The sequence below is a fragment of the Scleropages formosus genome, chromosome 15, assembly GCF_900964775.1.
Source record: "Scleropages formosus chromosome 15, fSclFor1.1, whole genome shotgun sequence".
NCBI classification, from domain to species: Eukaryota; Metazoa; Chordata; class Actinopteri; order Osteoglossiformes; family Osteoglossidae; genus Scleropages; species Scleropages formosus.
In genome coordinates this window covers 15,969,886-15,990,364 of record NC_041820.1, presented here as the reverse complement: position 1 = coordinate 15,990,364, position 20,479 = coordinate 15,969,886, and the positions used below count along the sequence as shown (strand labels likewise).

Below are 20,479 nucleotides of genomic sequence, written 5' to 3'. Positions count from 1 at the left end.
TACTAAAAATTCACCAAGTCTTCGCTGTCCAAAATCTAGATTACCTGCTCATAGTTTGAGTCAGAAGATTCGGTCAGATAGTAATGTGCAAAAAAAGCTGTCATTGTATTTGGCAGGCATGTAAAGTGAAGTATCCTTAAACCAAGTACATGTGCTCTGCTTACTCCAGACAGGGTCTATAGTTTGGCACTATTCTACCAGGGAGAGAACACTAGAGCTCAAACAGGGTCAACCAAAGTATAATCACGTAATCATATAAGCCTTCAAAATCAATTTGTTAATAAAATGCAACCTTTGTATACATATAGTTATATAAACCACTGGCTTTTTTATAGTAGCTGGTTTGTTTACAAAGTTATTGTAAAGTCTAACCATTTCTACAATGTGAAACAAACAATTGCATGGAACCAGTGGTTTTCTCCAGTGTTCAATTCTGTTGTCTGAATGCGTAACGCAGGAACATGGAACACTGGGATTTAAGGAGCTCTGAAAACATGGATTACTGTAGAATACATGGAACTAGCAATATGGATTTTAAACCTATTTTGCTACTAGGAAAATGTAGCTAAATATGGAGTGATATTTTAGCAACTGAAAAGACAAATCATATATGGAATAGGTTACTTTTTTCATACTCTAACTTTGGAAAAATAATAAAAAAACACTTTCCAGTTAGAAGAATGTGTCAGCTGTTTCATCTTACATTTCATTTCATGTATGTTCTACTTTTTCACTTTATTTGGTACTGTGTTTTTCTTTCTTCACTGCCTCAGTCTGCAGTGCAATACAACTGAGGAATAAGCACAAGGAAAGGATAGGTGGAATCATCTCTGTTGTGCTGGAATCCAGCCTACAAATTCATACAGCACAGGTGGGTATCAAAGGTCAGGATTAAGGCAGGATTTGAATTTGGGACTTCTGGAGAAGTCACAAAACTAAAATAGGTGGCAAGGTATTTTCGTGGCTGAGAGCAATAAGCGAGGGAAGTTGGGAATGGATGTTATCTGTTATCTTGCCCAGGATAACCATCACTTGCCTCAGGGAGAACCCACCACAAGAGCAGCATGTTGTAAACTGAAAGTCAGTGTACGTGTGAAAATCTACCTTCTCTGTCATGCACATATTCAATGCAGCTAAATAGGCTATGCAATTCAACAAAGTATAATATTAGTACATAACTGTGTGAAAACAGCTCCTCTTTTAGCAGTGTTAAACTCCTAGCCAATTTTTATAGATGGAACAAAAGTTTATTACTAGAGCAAACAATCAGCAAGCACATACCCACAATTCAGTGCAAACATTTTCTTGAAAATCGCTAAACTTAAAAAATATTTACAATGTATGTAAAATACACACACACACACACACACACACACACACTGGTTGAAGCCGTTTGTCTTGTACGGTGAACCGGAGCCTAACCCGGCAACACAGGGTGCAAGGCTGGAGGGGGAGGGGGGACACACCCAGGACGGGACGCCAGTCCATCGCAAGGCACCCCATGCGGAACTCAAACCCCAGACCCACCAGCGAGCAGGACCCAGCCAAACCCGTTGCGCCACCACACCCCCCTATGTAGAATAGATTTATTTTTAAAAAATCCTGTAAATTTTTACCTTAAATGACACTCTTCTTGGGGGTGCAGTGGCGCAGTGGGTTGGACCGCAGTCCTACTTTCCGGTGGGTCTGGGGTTCAAGTCCCGCCTGGGGTGCCTTGTGACGGACTGGCGTCCCGTCCTGGGTGTGTCCCCTTCCCTCTCTGGCCTTACGCCCTGTGTTGCCGGGTAGGCTCCGGTTCCCCGTGACCCCGTATGGGACAAGCGGTTCTGAAAATGTGTGTGTGTGTGTGTGTGTGTGTGTGTGTGTGACACTCTTCTTAACGTATTTAACTAAACACATCGCACAGAAATTGCAGAGTACTTCAGCACTAAAGACATTACTGTTCATTTATAGTTGTCACACCGTACATGAATTTTTACGTTTTAAAGATTAAATATAACTAACAGGGATAAAGTATACCAAGAAGCAGATACCCAGATCTGCAAGAAACCGGACAGAAACACTAGACAGACTATACAGCTAGATAGATTAACCCCAGGCCTTCCACGTATGGTAACAATAACCACATAAGGCTATTAGCAGCTTCACCTAAAGGTTAAACGGGGCTCTGCTCTGTAACAAGCAACAGGACGGAGCTGTTCTGCAGCATAGTGCATTTCACTCAAACACCTACATGGCAACGGGTAAAACAGAGTACATCTGTACCACAAACCCTTAAAGCACAAATTATGATCTCTGCAGAAACAGACTTTGTCATGCAGTACTGCTATGAGCTGTGCGACTTGCTGTCACACGGGAATGTCACCACAGTTCCTGGGACGCAGTGCGATCGCTGTTAGCTGTGACACGTACATCCGGGAGGCAGCAATCCACGAGGCCGCGGCAAGCCGGCGGTCCGTCAGTCACTCACACGGGACGGAACCTCATCGCTTTGCTTTGACTGCAAAGGGCCCATGTTTCTCCTGAGGAACGAGTCACATGTCCTCGTATCAATGGGATCCACATTTGTTACCTTTCAGATAATACAAATTGTTCTTATGCTCTATCGCAATCCATCTCACACTGACAACGGTTTTACATTTACTCATTTAACTGACACTTCTCTCCCAAAACAAGCTACAATGGTAAGGCGCTTCCAATTATTTACCCATTTATACAGGTGTGTAATTTTTTCATCGGAGTAGCTCTTTTATGGCGAATATCTTGCTCAAGGGTACTATTGCTGGGAATCAAACCTGCAACCTTTGGGTCCGAAGGCAGTAGCTATTAGTCTTACTACTATGCCCTATCTGAGAGAGATTCAGAATTCATGTACCTTTTCAACAGGCCATCATGATGAATTTAGGTACAAGCTGCATATTGCCCATGCAATGTTAATTTTTTTGGCCAGCAAAGTTATAAAACCTTCATCATAAAAGCCAAGACCAGCATCCACAGTAGATCATTAAGTTAAGCGACCAGTCACAGACTTGAGTCTTTCACTCATAGACATAAAATCTAGTGATCGTAAGGCTACTGCTTGGATTCAATATTCGCCTGTAGTGAGCATGAACGACAACAGTAGTGCTTTTAAAAGACAAATAAACAAACAAAGGATGTATAACAATTTAAGTAATATGAGTTTATGTTTAAACACATTAAACAACGTGCTCGTGTCCCACAGGGTGTGATTTCAATGAGTACGTAGAACAGCGAAAGCACCGCGCGCGCCATCTCGAACTCGGCACCCGATTGGCGTCTCACTAAACAAATCAACGCGCGAGTCGTGACCTTTTAAGGTAATTTCATTTCCCACACGAATCCGTCCAATCAGAAGACAGCGAGGTCGCGGATTATTTCTGTGCGATGCAAGCAAACTAGTCACTTGCGAAATCCCGATTAGCAGGACCCGATGGCCTATCGCGTTCAGAAAGGTATCGGGGAGTCGTCCTTTCAACCAATCGCTGTACGAGGCAACAAACGTTTTGGTTTTCTTGGGTTAAAGAGTGTTCCAAAATATTTGAAAAGAAGTTTAGCGAACATAGCTACCATAATACAGTGACATATTTTTACGGTTAGCTCAAAATACAGACGTGAGGGGGAAAAACAGTCCTTCTTTCCAACATCTCTGCGGAAAAGGGTGTCGTAGGCGTGGCTATGTACTGTGGAGTAAAGTTAGGCTGCGCTCTGTGTGCTGAAGAGGATTGAATTCCGGACTGACAGGACCCATTGCTGCTGTCAATTGGAAGGTAGTTGGCGAAAACGCTGGAAAAACATTGCCGCAGCACACGTTCCCGAGTACTTTATTCTACAGAAATTATACTATGTGCTGTTACGTAGCCACTGCCACTTGTTGTTTTACGCGGACGCAGCAGTTGCCGCGTATGTGTGTTTATGTGTGAAATGCTAACTGGCTAACTCACTCTGGGCTAGCTGCTCCCCAAAGTTTATAGCTGTATGATTCGACTGACTGCAGTCTGTCTTCTTGTCGCGTTTTCATTGTTAGCCTTTGTTAAAATAAGTGCACGTTAATGTGGTAGGCGAGTTTACTGGCTGACCTGCTGCTTTGAAGGGCGTGATTTTCTGCTGTCCATTTTGAGACACTCAGGGCTTCTCTGTCAGCTCAAAGTTCTCTGAGCCAGAACAGAAACCCAGCAGCAGCATCACAAACTGGAATCCTTACTACATCTACATCTTTGTTTTTTGTCTCTATAATAATATTCTTGCTTCTGGATTCTTTGCGGCAAGCTGTCTTCTTGCCTTAAAAATACGTTCTTATACACATGGAAGTTGAGCATGGCTTAATAATAAGTAATGTATAATGTTGTTTATAGTTCTCCAGTTGACCTTTGAACCCTGTCTGCTAAATTTTACTTGTGGGAAAAAGCCTCTTATGTACAGATGCAGACAGTGGTTGGTGTGTAGGTGTCACTGAAGTGAGTGTCTGAGTTTATTGTGGCTCCAGGTCCAAGGATGGGCCCTTTTCAGTGCTTCTTGGTGATGTTTTTTTTGTTCAGACCAACAGTTTTCTGGCAGCCCCTCGCACTGTCTTGGTGTTGAGACATTCTGAACGTGGTCCATAAGGTTGTGTGGCAAGGGAAATGCTCTCGCTGACAAAAATGGTTTGACTAACACAAATTCACATCACTGACCATTTGATAGAAGGTAAAGTGCCTAATTTGTTAACTGGGGTAGATCCAGAGACATCTGTTTTGGAGAGCTCGCATCGATTTCTCAAGTGAACTTTCTCGAGTTGTCATTCATTCTCTTCCTAACTGGATAAAGAGCTTTCTGTTTACAAAGTCTTGCTGATGTAGGCATAGGCTTGTGATTTTCTGAACGTTCCCTTTCAGTTGGAGGAAACTATGGTTTTTGAGCCTTAGATTTCCATGTTTTCTGCTGTACTGGAGAAATACAAGAGCTGTGATACATTTAGGAGAAGTGCCTGCAAAGAGAGACAGCAGCAGCTGCAGAAGAATATAGGGCTGTCCAACTGTGGCAGAAATAGTTGCACATCTAAAAAAAAAAAAAAAAAAATGCAGTGTTAGGAAAATAAACTAAATTCCAGACTATTATCTATAATTCATTTATTTTCTCCACAGCAGTAAAAAAAAAAAAAATGCAAAGCACTGTTGCTGATGGATGTAGTGTTTTCTGCAATAGAGGTGTGTCTTATGTATATATAGGCTGTCTGAACGTGCAGGTCCATGTATCTGTTTCATTACTGTATGGAAGCTGTCTACAACACACGCAGCACTGCTTTTAATTGTAACAACTGATACTTTCACTAGTGTTGACCAGATTTCCTTTGTGAATGAATAAATGTGAATGATTTCATAGAATATGGAAGGAATAAATAGGAACATAAACGTATTCTGTAAACTGCACCCTCTAGCGGCGGAGCTGACAAAAACACCTGCCTGTACATATAAACTGTACCCTGCATGTGCAAACAATGCTATATGTGTGTATGCATGAATGGATGGGGAAAAACGACCTCTGTATAATCCATGTCTTGCTTATAGTCAGTTTTGGAGCAAATCAGGGGTGAATAAATTTATATACTCAGCAAATCAGGCTAGGTACTGTAGACTTTTCCAGCGCTTGACCCATGTCTTTAACTTCTAACTGCTACCTGCTGCACTTTTTTTTTTTTTGTAAATGATTCATGCTTATTTCCTTTTACATGGTTGTATCTAGCAGTCCGTGACTGTGGTCCAGCCTGAATATGGGGAAAAAAAGCAGAGTGAAGACCCAGAAGTGGGGTACTGGAGCCACAGCCATGGCCACTCCAAAAGAGATGCTGAGCTTGATCTCCGAACTCCTGCAGAGTAAGTGTCCGCCAGCAGAAGAGAGTCCTCCTTTCACCATGTCCTCTGAAAGTCTGTTGGTAAGCATACCATCATTGCAGGGTCAGGTCATTTTAAACCTCGTAAGTATCTAGCCGTCACAGTTTATGTTTGGCTTTAACATCGGAACGGCGAATTTGCTCCAGGTGAAAATCTTAATTGATGGCCATGTTCTTCCCTACAGAATGCAGCAGTGCTGCTCCTCCCCCAGGACAGGAGTGGGCAGAGTATATACAAATCAGGAGCCTTGTGGAAAAGATCCGGAAAAAGCAGAAAGGTAAAAGGCCTTCAGACCATAAGTCACCAAGAGCTCCATTTTGTGGTCCCTGAAAATAAGTCAACATGTTTTGGATGACATGCAGTAATGTAACAATGACTGTAAGCCCCTGCCTTGGGAGAAATGATTATGGAGGGCTGACTGGTTTGCCATCTTGGCAGGTCTTTCTGTGATGTTTGAAGGAACGAGAGAGACCTACTTCACAGAGCTGATGGCCTGGGCTGCAGAAAATGGAGCATCTTGTGAAGGTTTTGAAATCTGCCACTTTGGAGAGGAAGGATATGGCTTAAAAGCCACACGTGACATCAAGGTCAGTCCTCAATTGGCTGCCAGGCCTCTGGGAGCAGTATGGAACTCCTTGGTGGAGGATGTGTCAAGGCAGTGTGCAGTGAAGACTTCTCATTTTTGCAGGCAGAGGAGCTGTTTCTCTGGGTTCCTAGGAAGATGCTGATGACTGTGGAATCAGCCAAGAGCTCTGTGCTTGGTGAGTCCCTTCAAATGACAATGGATAAGATCGAGAATTGGTTAAGAGTCTGGCTTAGAGACTGCCTTTGTTCCCAGGTCCCCTGTACCTCCAGGATCGCATCCTACAGGCTATGGGCAATGTGACACTAGCCTTTCACCTACTGTGCGAACGTGCCAACCCCAATTCCTTCTGGCAGCCATACATCAAGACCCTGCCCAGCGAGTACGACACACCACTCTACTTTGAAGAAGAGGAAGTGCGTCATCTTCAGGCCACACAGGCCATCCAGGATGTCTTCAGTCAGTACAAGAACACGGCACGCCAGTATGCCTACTTCTACAAAGTCATTCAGGTGCGCCTGGCCCCATTTCAGAGAGATAGTTGGAGTTGATGGGAGGATTTCCTGTGTGGGTGGAGTACCTGTGAATGAGTACAGAGGAGGCTGTCATGATCACAGCTATATAACTGGCTTCCTGCACCCACTATACTGTTGAAGATGAGAACCAGTGTAGACTCATGTATAGAAAACTTTCTTATGCACAGGGGTCAGATCTGTATTTTACTCACATCAGCAGTCAGCAAACTTCTGGTTAGTTTTTCATAGATTTACCAATGATTAGGCAATCGTTAACTGATGTGGGGGGGGGGGGGGGGGGGGGGGTATGGAAGTGCAACCAGTAGCACTTAATGTCATGTAGCTTCTGAGCTTTGTGTTCAGACATTGTTGTGAATCTGGCTCAGTCTGAATCGGAATTGTGTTCCTGTGGATTTCCTCTAGGTGCTCCAATTTCTGCTCACAGTCCAAAGATGCGCTTCAGGTGAACTGATGCGTGGATGGGTGTGTGTCATTGCTCTGCAATGGATTTGTGTTTCACAAAGTGTGTATATTGCTAAGGGGTATTTCCAGATACCTGTTTCAAACCTTGGTTACATAGAGTGCTCCCTTTTTGCCTGTGTATCAGTTCCAAGTCTTCATTCTCCCTGTCTGCATGCACACTGCTGCTGCTTGGTTAGTTAAAGCAGCAGGTGTGTGGGTGTGTTGTACAACAATGCAGGTCTCGCACTGTTTCCTTTATAATGCATGTAAGCCCTAGTTGGGATTACTTCGCTAATGAAAGCTGCTTCATTGTTTACACCGTTGGGTTTTACATGAGAAGACTTTGTATGTTTAATGAAGACTTGATTTCAAAATGGCACATACCTTTCTTCTCCATTACCTGAGCTTGTAAACACTACCTGGGGAAGTCAATCTGCTGATTTTATAGGGATTTTATAGGCCTGTGCTTCTGGAGTGCGTGTGTGTATAATCTGTACACAAGGCCTTACACTCTACAGCTGGCTGTATGCAGTCTGCTTTGCTCCAGTGTCTGGCGCAAAGAATATTGCTTTGTTAGGTTTTCAGTCGTACATTGTAAGATGGTTGGTAGTATGTCTACAATGCCCTCTTATACTCAGATTTAATGGGTGTAATTAGCAGTAAGTGACAGTAACACCAGGGGCACTTTTGTCCACAAGAGGGAGCAATAATACCTGGAATAGTTTAATGGTTAAAATGAAATCTTTATTCCACTACTTCAATACCAATATGCTTTAAGTCGTCTTTACGTCTCCATTTTTGCTTTGTAAAACTGAATTAAAAAAAGTGTAGTTTTTTTTCAAAATCATTGTTGATGCTATTTGGTTTTTTCATTACATAACTCAATTACAAATGTGAACATTCAACAGTTCTGTCAAGGCATCAGAATGTAGTTGGATGAAGCATCAATTGTTTTTCACAATGACAGAATTATCCTGTGATATTTAATAGTTAATGCAATAGGCAGTTTCTTTGTTGGCAGATAATATTATTGAGTTTTTTTTTTTATTTTTTTTTAATATTACATGTTTGTTCAGGTGTTTGCAAAATTAGAATGTCTTATTTGTTTTTCTTTTTTACTCAAATGATATTTGCATTTATTCATTTTGATGAATGAGGCAATAATATGGAGGGTCTGTCTTTTTAGATATTTTCAAAAATCTTTTTATGGCCCAGTCCTGAGGACTTCATACAGTCTGTCTTCAGGTGTTAGGATAGTATTGCTTTTAGCCCCGTGTTTCTGTCAGAAGTTGTATGACTGCTGTTACACTTGTGCACTTTCTAGTACAGTTAAATGGTTATGCACTTTCTGGATATGTTAGCTGAGGTTAGTGAACACCATGTTCCATGTATGTAGACCTTATTACTTGGAATGATGGCGCAGAAGGGCCATATGACTCAGTTTTGTGAGATTGGAATTTTGCATGAATATTCCACTAGGTGGCAGAAATATGCCAGAAAATTGCAAAGGAACTGTATGTTTTGCTTTAAGTCATCAGAGGAGCTGTGTAGTGAATTGGGAGCTGTGGTTGAATGTTGGACCTGTATGTACATGTGTTTGTGTGTGCTTGTGCTTGTACCTGTGAATGAAAGCAAATTTGTGCGTATTTAGGAGTACAAATCAGCTGTTCGATTGTGTGGTGATGTGCCTGTAGATGAGTGTAGTAGTGGGCATTTGAAAGAATTCCTCTCCCCCCCACCTAGCCTCCCCAGGTTGTAGCCTTTGTCACTGTAATGACTACTGTCAACGTCAAGCTCTGGGAGTTGGCCGCAGATAACTGGGCTGGAGAATGAGCCTGTCGCATTGGCTTTGAACGGGACTGACCTGATTGCAGTGAGTGCACATGTAGAGCAGTGGCTGGACGGTACTTGTGTCGGTTGGACCTTTGCAAGCTGCATCCAAGGACACACGGACTCGGTGAACTTGGACATGGACTTGTGAAGTTTGGACAGATGCTGGTGAAGCGTTACGATGAGTCTGAAAAAGCTGTTAGATGCTGCTATTTTGATAAGTACTTCTGTCTAAGCTATAAGCATTAAGGCTGGTTTGTTATCTATTATTGTCATTTCGAAACAAAAGTATCTACCTACTCAACAGAGCAACGTAATAACGACACCTACTGCAGGAAATTCTTCTTTCTCCAGTTCACCTGAAATGCATGTCTCTGGACTGTGGGAGAAAACTGGAGCACCCAGAGGAGGCCCACGTAATCATGGAGAGAGCTTCAAACTCCCCATGGACTAAGCTGGATTCCCATCCATGTCCAAACCCACAGACCAGGAGCTGTGAGGAACCTGTGGTAGCTGCTGTCCCACCGTGGTGCCCCATGTCCTTGAATGAAAGAAACACAAGATGAATGAGCCTGCTGCTACTATTGGAGCTGCTGCTGTTGAGACAGTCTCCTTCCACCTGGCTGCAACTTCCTGTTCACTTGTAAATCGTATTGGCAGTTGGCTGTTGCTTTTTAATGTTTGAGTCCACACATGCAGGAGGAGCTGCCTGATTAACAGGAAGAAAAAAAAAAACAACTGATTGTTGGATTCATTAGATGGCTCTTTAGAAACAGCAGGGGTCGGTTTAATAAGTAATGCAATTCTGGTCCTGCTCATACAAGTTTGTGGTTCAGATCCTTTTCTAGAGCTTTAGTGAGACCATACTGTGCATTTAGAAATGCAGCCCGCAAGCTGGCAGTGAATGAGTTCACACAAAATGCTTCAGTTTGGTGGCAGAGCTGAAACACAGGAATATAGTACATTTATGAAAACGGCTTTATGCCTGTCGCCGGGTTTGCAATGCAGTCTATTTTTACAGCTCATTTTGCATGTTGAGGAGGCAGCATTAGGCACTAGCGCGTTTGGCGGGAATGTGGCCCTGGCTGACACGTGGTGTAAATGAGCCCGGGGAGGCCACACCGTGGTGGCTTCCCATGTAGATTTCTGTGGCTCTGTGGCTCTCTGGCCCTCCGTCTCCCAAATTGATGAAGCAGATTTATGACGGCTGCTGGGCACAACAAATTAAGTTGACAGTGATGTATGGGAGGCTAATGCCACCATGATCCCACTGTTGGGCCGCTGGACGCTCCCGCCTCACTGCACTCTTGTTAGGATCCGTTAGGCAGCTGGATAATGAAATTTCACTGACTGATTTGTGGGTTTTTTTTTTTTTTTTCCCCCTCCCTCTCTCCCCCCTTCACCTCCTCTTTCCTGCTGTTCCTTCACCAGACTCATCCCAGTGCCAGCAAGCTATCCTTAAAGGATGCCTTTACCTTTGACGACTACAGGTAATGAGCGTAATATAGTTTAGAGGCAGTGGTCCCTTCAGGAAGCATGCCACGCGACACTGCTTTTTCCACAACACTACTCAAAATGGGCTTTTTGCACTTGTTGTTCTTTCATTAACACAAGCTTATCTCTGAGAGAATAATTAATTGTGGGTCTGCTTTCATCTGTGCATTGTTGCAGCTGATGTAAGTCTCTGTGGTTGTCAGGCAATGAGTGCCAGTTGAATGGCTAAGTGTGGTGCCAAAGTGGGGGGGCCAAATCTACTCATGTGGTTCTGTGATTCTCTCCCCCCCGCAGATGGGCCGTGTCATCTGTTATGACCCGCCAGAACCAGATCCCCACAGAAGATGGCAGCCGTGTGACCCTGGCCCTGATCCCGCTCTGGGACATGTGCAATCACACCAATGGCCTGGTGGGTTGAAGCTCAACCACAGTCTGGGTTCTGTTTGGTTTGGCTGTGGAGTTGGGCAGTATATCAGTGCTACTGGGGTTTCTTCACTCTGACCATGGAGGAAGTTAGGGTTTTTTTTTTATTTTATTTTAAAATAAATCACCCTTGGAGCAAGGTGACACAGCGGGCCTGCTCTTGCGGGTCTAGGGTTTGAGTCCCGCTTGGGGTGCCTTGTGAAGGACTGGCATCCCATCCTGGGTGTGTCCCCTCTCCCTCCAGCCTTGTGCCCTGTGTTGCGAGGTTAGGCTCCGGTTCACCGTGACCCCTCTTGGGACAAGCGGTTTCAGTCAGTGTGTGTGTGTGTGTGTGTGTGTGTGTGTGTGTGTGTGTGTGTGTGTGTGTGTGTAAATCATCCTTTGTGTTGGATGTAATATATTAAAATGGCTTTTAACATGTTCCAGATCAAAATGCACATTAAAACCATTACTGCACTTGGTAGGTAAGCTGATATTAGTTCCACAGTACACTTTGTGTATGTTCAGAAAGCACTTTTTTAATGCTGTGAGATTTTATTTTTTTAAATGCCGAATAAAATGGAAAAAGCCAGTCATTAAGAAATTTAATGAAATGCCATCTTCCGTGTCCCCCTGGTTTTAGTTTAATGAAATAAGCTGCGGTTTTCTCAGTTCCACTCCTTACGTTATTGATGTGATGCCTTAGTATATTGCTCTCCATTGAGAAATCATGCACCAGTATGTAGTTTTATTCAATTTTATAAATTTCAACTCATTTGTAAAGTTCTTGTTAACTTAATTTTGGCACTCATACATTCATATAGCACTTAATTGCAAGATATTTTTTTTAAACCCTGCGGGTAAAATCAACAAATGAACATAATAGTGCCCAAAGCAGTCTGATTTGTATAAGATTAATTTCTGGTAAACCTTCAGCAAGAAGGTTGCGTTGGTGCTGCTGCAGAAGCACCACTGAACCATGCAATTTACATTTAGTGTTTGGCACAAACTGAATACAAGATGAGGTGAAAGTTTCCATTTCACTGAGGAATGTAAATTTCGTAAAAGGTTGTAACATTCTAACATCAGTGTATTTCCTAACGTGCTTTTCTATTTTCTCTGTTTTAGATTACAACTGGATATAACCTGGAAGATGACAGGTGTGAGTGCGTTGCCCTTCAGGACTACAAGAAAGATGACCAGGTGAGTGTTGTGTGTAGCTTCTTCATTTCTACCTGGTATGTGGATCTTTGCCTTCTGGATGAAGATATTGGTTGCATTTTTGCAAATGCATTCATTTTATGGGCTTCTGCCTCTGAATTCTGTGAGCTTCATATGTCAAACATTAGCAGGATTAGGACATGCTACCGCTGAAGCTCTGTGGAACCATCCGTGAGGTGAAGAAAGCAAGCACGCTTAGGCCAGATAGCACCTCCCTCTCCGCAGTGGGAATTATTTGATAAGATTTGGGATGACAGTGGGAAGGACTGCCCTTCTGCAGCGGGGGGGACATATGCTCAGGAACAACGCCTCAACAGGCTTTTTGAAACTCGGTGCCTACCTCCAGTTTCACACGTTTGTCCAGAGCTTTCAGCACTTGCTAATTAGACTCATAGAGCTGCTGTCCCTGAAAACGATAAGACACCGTATTTGCTTTCTGTGCAAAACGCCAGATGTTGATAGTTTAAATGTCAGACGTTCATTGAGATGCTGATTTACGCTGAAGTAGAATTACAGAGGACACTTTATAAATGCATAAAACATACTGAAATGCAGTAAGATTATTTGCTTTTGTTCAGAGAAGTTTGTAAGAATGTACATGAGTAAATATGGTATTTATGTAACATAAAAAATGAAAATTGTGGAAAATAAAATTCGGGAGTTTTTTTTTTTTTTTGGGGTAATGTTTTTAAAAACCTTTAACAGACCAAGGTTATTTCTCTTACTGAACATGAAGACTCTGCTTTGGGAAAAGGTAGTAGCAGTGGTGTCCTGCTTGAGTTTGCTATGATGTGGTTGGTGTTCTGCTGGTGTTTGTTTTGTCAGTTAGGGCAAGATTTCCTTTAGCCTCATCTTACTCTGTTGTGATGGCAAAGAGAAGGCAGAATTTTGATATTTGGAAAATATGAACTTAGTCCAGAAAATTTACTGAGTTGCGGCTGCTCATTTCCTCCCCAGATATATATCTTCTACGGTACAAGATCCAATGCAGAGTTTGTAATTCACAATGGGTTCTTCTATGAAGCCAATGCCCATGACCGGGTGAAGATCAAGCTGGGTGTAAGCAAGAGTGAGCGCCTGTATGCCATGAAGGCCGAGGTCTTGGCGCGAGCTGGCATTCCCTCGTAAGTGTGTTCCTCTGTGGGGCTACCTGTCTTTGTCAAATTTCACTTGAAGTTCTGTTTAGAATAAAATTGGGGAAATGTGATTAATTCTTTGGAAGACATACATTGCGAATTGGTGTCCACAAGCCCCTTTGCTGTGTTGAGCATCATGGGTTAAACTTTCAGCTTTCATGCTGGGTTACAAAAATGGTCTGGCGTAATTCCATTGCTGTACTGGTACAGCTCTGTAATGCGTTTTTGGTGTAATCACTTCAGCCGTTTCTGCCTTTTGTTACTTTGATCAATACACTGAAGTCCAGGAAAATATTACCCTTTTAAAATGACTTTTTCCTAAATACAATCTTTTGGTGATACGTTTCTTCTCAACTAAAGTTATCAGCTGAGGAATGTCATCAGTAAACGGTGAATTATAAATGATTGAGTGTGTTTAAAAATGCATTGGGTTCACTGGCCTCTCATCACATCAGATCAATCAGTTGCCAAGCATGGGGGTGGGGGAGGGGCCAGGGCAGGGTGGGGCTGGCCCCTGACTGGTTATTGCTACTTTTGGATCACTAATCAGCTCCTGCATGACTGCACTGCTGGGCCACTCAAATTGGGATTTAATTTGGGAGGGAAAAGGACGAACTGATCCGGGATTGGCTGTCGGCCATCCTTCACATACCCTGTCCAGAAACCCGATTGTCTGAAATTGATGCTTTTTTAATGAACTGCTTTTATAATTGGTATCAGCTCAAGGAATTAGAGATGAAAAATTGAGATTCCAAATTAAAGTTAATGCTTGCATGTTTATGTTCACTGAGCAACACACCCCCTTTCAGTAATGCTCCCCACGTCATTTTCACATTCTTGTAGGGAGGTTGGGGTAGCCTGTGTCTTTGACCAGTCAAATATGCGTCAGTCCAGCTCTTAAGGAGAGTCGGCTCATCTTCCCGCGGATGATGGTGAGCGATGGTTACCCAGTGGATGGGTCACGACGGCGTCTGGCTGTACAGATGGCTGATGTGCTGAAACACTTCCCCACAGGTCCAGTATCTTCGCTCTGCACGGTGCCGACCCCCCTATGTCAGCACAGCTGCTGGCCTTCCTCCGTGTCTTCTGCATGACTGAAGGTAAGGCACCACCCCAGAGGATTGGTGTACTGGCACCCTACAGGGCCATCCGCTCCACAACAGAGGCTGGCAAGGGTTCCAGACCCTTCGGAGTACTTCGTTTTTGAAGAAGTCCCACTGAATGACAAAAATGCAGTTTGTAATGTATATCGATAATAGTGAAAAAGGCACTTCGCGCTCTTGGGATGGGAGGTTCTTGGGTTGTTCTGGTTCACCCGTGGTGTGTGAGGTGTGAGTGATGGAGAGAATGTGTTCCACCGGTCTATGGATGAGTGACCCATTGTAAGTTAGTGTGCAGTATGAGTAGTGTAAGTCGCCTTGATGAATAAGGTATGGGCTGATAACACTACATTGAGTTCGTTGGAAGTCGCTTTGGAGATAAGCATGTGCTAAATGAATAAAGGTAAATGGGAACCTTTTTGTTCTCTGTAGCATTTCTAAGACAGAGTGACAGGTGGTGTAGTGATTAGAGCTGCCACTTTGCGGTCAAAGAGCCCATATTCAAATGCCACCTTCTGCTGTAGTACTCTTGAGTAAGGTACTTAGGCTAAAAATTGCTCCAGTAAAAACGGGGGCGTGTGGCGCAGCGGGTTTGGCCAAGGCCTGCTTTCTGGTGGGTCTGGAGTTCGAGTCCCACTTGGGGTGCCTTGCAATAGACTGGCGTCCCGTCCTGGGTGTGTCCCCTGCAGCCTCGCGCCCTGTATTGCTGGGTTACGCTCTGGCTCGCCGTGACCCAACTCATGACAAGTGGCCTCAACCAGTGTGTGGTGTGTGAGTGAGCTTTGTGTCTTTCAGAGTTAAGGCATTGGTCTATAAATGGTTAATCTGCAGTTGCCCCTTATATACCACTTCTTTAGTGTGCAATGGGTGTTCTGGGACCTGCATTGTTCCCCTACTCCATGAAATATGGGATATGTCAGTAAGTGCAGCTTGTAGTTGTTTGGTTCCCATGTTTCTATATTTCTCACTTACCTGTAACCATAGAGGAGCTCAAGGACTACCTGGTGGGTGACCATGCAATCAACAAGATCTTTACCTTGGGCAATGCGGAGCTTCCAGTCAGCTGGGAGAATGAGATCAAACTATGGACTTTCCTGGAGACAAGAGCAGCCCTGCTTCTCAAAACCTACCGATCCACCTCAGAGGTGAGCTTTTAAAGGGACTCTAGAACATTTTAGGCCTCATTGTCTCCCAAGATCATCTGTTTGTAAATTTCTCTGGACAACATATTTCAGCCTGTTTATCCATTTGCTAGCTTATTTATTTTCCTATGTGTTTGGTTACTTATGTGTGTATGTATGTACATGTATGTGTTTGTTTATATATGTTGTACATGGTATACTGCTGCAGCCAAAGTGAATTTCCCACTGGGATTAATAGTGTCATTTGTTTGTTCATTCTTGGTTGACTCTCCAAGCTTAGAGGAGCTCCCATTCATGACATGGTACTATTTACCGTTGTTCTTGTTTCCCCAGAATGACCGGTCCCTGCTGGAGCAGCCAGAGCTTTCATTCCGTGCGCGGGTGGCTATCCAGCTGCGGCTGGCGGAGAAGCAGATCCTGGAGCATGCTGTGCGCTGTGGGAGGGCAAGGCGAGAGCACTTCCAGAGGCAGCTGGAGGAGGGCGCCCCACTGCCACGCTGCCAGGAGAGCAGTATCTCCCTGTTGGAGAACTCCCACCCGGAGTCAGGGCTGCCCCTCAGCCTCCACCACCTGGACGAGGCTGACGGGGCACTGGAAGGTTTGGCAGGGGCAGAACCTGGCGATGGTCTGCTCCTCAATGGTGCTGTCACTATGGAGAATGGGGATGGCACTCCACACGAGGTCGAGCAAAGTGCCAAACGAACTGGAGACGAGGCCGTGGAGAACAGTAAATAAGTCACCCAGGCAGAATGGCAGTCCTAGTCCCCTCATTATTTATTTATTTTGGTTTCTCTAAGTGACTTAAAAGAATAAATGGAACAAAAGCATTCAAATTAAAAAGGCAGAACTTTTTGTGTTCTGTGGGTCTCCTGTGGCCCGTTCATTTGTGTCCTGCCTGAGGAACGTGAAGCACGTTGTGCCACCAGTAGATCATATCCAAGCCCTCAGTGTTGCAGCTCTTTTTAATGTCTGGTTCTGTTTGGAGCTTAACAGCACCATATTTGCTTGTGTTTCATTGCTTAAAATGAAGACCCTTTGAAAATATACTGATGGATCACAAGCGTAAATAACGAGAATAATCAAGAAAATACAAGTTTTTGCGATTATGTACTGGCTAAAGGTTGTGGACAAATGTTAGTTGCAAAGCGGGATGTTGTTTGTGTGGTCTTGTGTTGTCTACACTGAAGCAATGTACGGTTCAGGGACAGACACAAGCATCAGATCTTTTCCATAATTTGCTGCAAGGGCAATAGGAGGAATCCAGCTTTGCTGGCTGTTCCTCATTGAGATGTTGCCCTGTACTCCGCAGTTCCTGATGAGGTCACTGCTGTGTCTCTACTGACCAGAGACCCAGTGTTACAAAGGATGGAGCTTCTAGATTTGATCCTTGATGCTTTATATTAGACACCATCACTGAAGAAATGAGGGTAGAGGTTAATATTTTGTCTGAAACCTGTTTTTGAATGTAATTTACTGTTTTATTCTTCCGGTCACGCAAATGTCTCTTTTCCCCACCAAGACCCTTGCAAGTTAAGAAAGAAGTTGGCTTTCCAGACATAAATAAGGAGACATCATTAAAATATTTGTTTACAGTAGAAGAGCAATGAGTGCTCTTTGTATTTTCTTTGTGTTGCTCTACTGTGTGATATGCAGTGAGAAGCATAAGCTTTGGAACAGGAGTAAAGTTGTTTATTTTTGGTGCATACTCATAAAATGTGTATTTCAAATCAAAATATGGACATGAGAATGAAGTACAGAATTTCAGCTTTTATTTCTGGGTAATGTTTTTCTATGCAGGTGAAACCATATTGGAACAATGTCATTTTTTGTATTTAGTCCCCCTACTTCCAGCTGAGCATAAGTGTTGGGGAAAATACAATTAAAGCAAATTAAACTTGTGTAAAGTTATACACCGCTTTACATGCAACTGCTTCCAGTCTGGAACCAATCAACATCAGCAGACTCTCGATGTCTTCCTTTGCTAAGGATGATTTGCTAAGCCTTAACAGCAGCCTCTTTCAGTTGTTGCTTCTTTTGGGTTTCCTGACTTCATTGTCCATTTCAGTAAGTGAAATGCATGTTCAATTGGATTTGAATCAGGACACTTACTTGGCCAGTTTAAAACTTTTTCCACTTTTTCTTTCAGATGAACTCGTTGGTTAAGTGTTTGGTGTGTTTTTGATCTCGTCGTCATGCTCCATTATGAACTTCTGTCCAATGAGTTTGGAGGCATTTTTTGGGCACAGGGAGACGAGATGTTTCTGTACACTTCAGAATTCATTCTGTTGCTATCATCATCACTTACATCATTAATAAAGACTGGCGAGCCAGTTCCAGAAGCAGCCATGCATACCCAAACCATGGCACCACCTCCTCCATGCTTCACAGATATGGTGAGGTGATGTGCTTAGGATCATTTGCAGTCCCTCTTTCTCTGCACTTTCCCCTTTCCATCACTTTGATAAAGGTTTATCTTCACCTCATCTCTCTGTAAAACTTTGTTCCATAACTCTTCTGGCTCATCTTTGTACTTTTTTGCAAATTCCAGTCTGGCCTTTCTGTTCTTGCTGCCGATGCGAGGTTTGCATTTTGCAGTGTAGCGTCTCTGTTTCGCCACTTAAAGTCGTTTGTGAACAGTGAATCGTGGTACTTTCACCCCTGCACTCTACAGTTTTTCTATGATTTCTTTTGCTGTTGTTTTGGGGTTTTCCTTGACAGCTCTAATGACTTTTTTTTGTCAGTTGCTGTGGTAGTCCTTGTTTGACCTGGTCATCACAAATTGCTTACTCTTCCAGTAGTTTCTTTCCCTTTCAAGATGTTTCATACTTTTGATTTTCAATCCCCAGTTCCTCTGCAATCATTGTAACTGGTGTTTGCCTTGCTCTCAACTTCAAAATAACTTGCTTTTCCGCCATTGTCAATGTTCTACTTTTAATTTTGGTTTATACCTTTTACCTCTAAATCAGGCACAAAAGGCGAACTCCAGTGGCTGCAACAATCCTACACACAAAAAACCTGTATAAAAAACACTTCAGTGTGACATAAAATGACATTCTGTACTTTATCCTCATATTCATCTTTTGATGTGAAATGCAAATTTCATGAGTATGCACCAAAAGTAACTTTGGTCCCAATACCTACGCTTCTCATTGTACATTTATATACCAGTTAAATATTTTGTCTCTGAAAGCCTTAACACTGATTTTGTGTTTTCTTTCACCGAAAGGGAAAATCAGCCTCTCCGCACTGTAGTTTTTTTTTCTTCAGTGATCTCCTGCAATCTGCTCTGTACTTTACTTTGAACCTGTAACCCCTCAGAGGGCCAAGCAGCTTTGTGTTACGTTACATTTTAATGATTGTGTGACCCTCTGCCCTGCAACAATCTTGATGTAATTACTGCTTTGTACATACATTTATAGTCAGTGAGAGCCTAGAGATTTAACAATAAAGACTCATTGTTCAACCAACAAAATCGTTGTCATCAAGCCGGTGTCATCTGTCACGGGATCGGGTTGTACACGTATGGCCGAGATTGTGTCGCGATCGCTCTTGTCACAGCTGTCTGTACACAGCGTTTGAGTCCTGCTCCAGGGTCAAGTTGGAGATTAAAGTTAAACATTTTCACCTAAATCGTGCGCGCTATTGCCTTTCAGAGTGCCCGTGTCATGATTTATTATTTTTTTTGTTCGTTTGAGCAGAGACTTCTGGGAAACTGCAACCTAATTTCCTTATTGTTTTTTCTTTTTTTATATAAAATGTTTTTTTTTTTTTTTTTTTTTTTTTTTTTTTCTTCTTTACCCCCCAGCCCCATTACAAATTTATAAAAGAAACATTATCTTGAATCATTTAATTCAGAGCAATTAAATTTTGAAATTCTCCATTTATTATTCATATGTTCCAGGATAAAGCCCTTTAATTGTTGAATACATTACAGTAATGGGCAGTGGTTCGGTGGGCCAGGGCCTTGCGTGTCCAGTGTGGTTAGCATGCAGTGTGCGGTGGGGTGGGAGTGGCTGGGCCTAGGGGCTGGTCCTGAGACCCGGCCACATGAATAATGCGCGACACCATTAATAAACAACAGCCTCCGCATGCCGCTATGTGGAGGTCTTGCCTCGCGCATAAGTGCCGGCATCATCGTGTGCCCGGTGCCCCAAGAAGGCATCGGCTTCAGTCTGTTTACACACGGTGCTGACTGTGGGAATGTGTAGGGCGTACGACTTGTTTCCAGAGTGCGAGCGTTTAGCACCTGCGGTGTTTGTAACGCTCCCACCACACGCTGTGGTCTGAGGCATCAGCTGTGGTTGCAGGTCGCAGCTCTTCATCACGTTGGACAGCCTTTTGTGCTCCCCCCCCCCCCTTTAACGGAACTGTTTTAGCCGCCTAGTCTTCACGCCTGCAGTTCTGTACCATGTGTCCACCGATGTCTCTCAAGCAGGCTTGTGGGCACCACGGCTGAAGATGGAGATGGCGATTGGCCCATGGAGGATCCTGGTACAAAGTAAGAACACCTCGGTGTGTGTTCCTAGAGACAGAGTACAGTCGCGCAGACAGTTGTACTTCAGCCCCTGTAGCCTGGGTCATAGGCCGTGCTGCGAAAACTCCTCCCTTCGTCACGGATGAGTGACCCTGAGGGTGACGTGCTCCTCCCGCCCCACACCGTGGACCTTTCCTAGCCAGCTGGGGCCTCTTCTCCACCCCACCTTTCC

At 43.6% G+C, this 20,479-nt stretch overlaps 1 protein-coding gene across 5 annotated transcripts; it reads left to right on the top strand.

Annotated features, from left to right (window-relative positions):
- Window positions 1–3,433: 3,433 nt before the first annotated feature.
- Window positions 3,434–18,649, top strand: setd3 (SET domain containing 3, actin histidine methyltransferase). 5 transcript variants are annotated; one of them, XM_018727829.2, is made up of 13 exons: window positions 3,434–3,473; window positions 5,740–5,870; window positions 6,073–6,165; window positions 6,327–6,475; window positions 6,577–6,649; window positions 6,727–6,983; window positions 10,710–10,768; window positions 11,067–11,181; window positions 12,303–12,377; window positions 13,353–13,519; window positions 14,546–14,631; window positions 15,616–15,776; window positions 16,107–18,649. In XM_018727829.2, exons 2-13 carry the CDS (start codon window positions 5,768–5,770, stop codon window positions 16,506–16,508), a joined length of 1,740 nt encoding a protein of 579 aa, XP_018583345.2. In that variant the 5' UTR covers window positions 3,434–3,473; window positions 5,740–5,767; the 3' UTR covers window positions 16,509–18,649. The 5 variants fall into 5 exon arrangements, with proteins under 5 accessions (XP_018583345.2, XP_018583343.2, XP_018583348.2 ...); XM_018727827.2 differs by lacking the exon at window positions 3,434–3,473 and adding an exon at window positions 3,713–3,788; XM_018727830.2 differs by lacking the exon at window positions 3,434–3,473 and adding an exon at window positions 3,732–3,788 and having other exon boundaries at window positions 5,743–5,870.
- The last annotated feature ends 1,830 nt before the right edge of the window (window positions 18,650–20,479 follow it).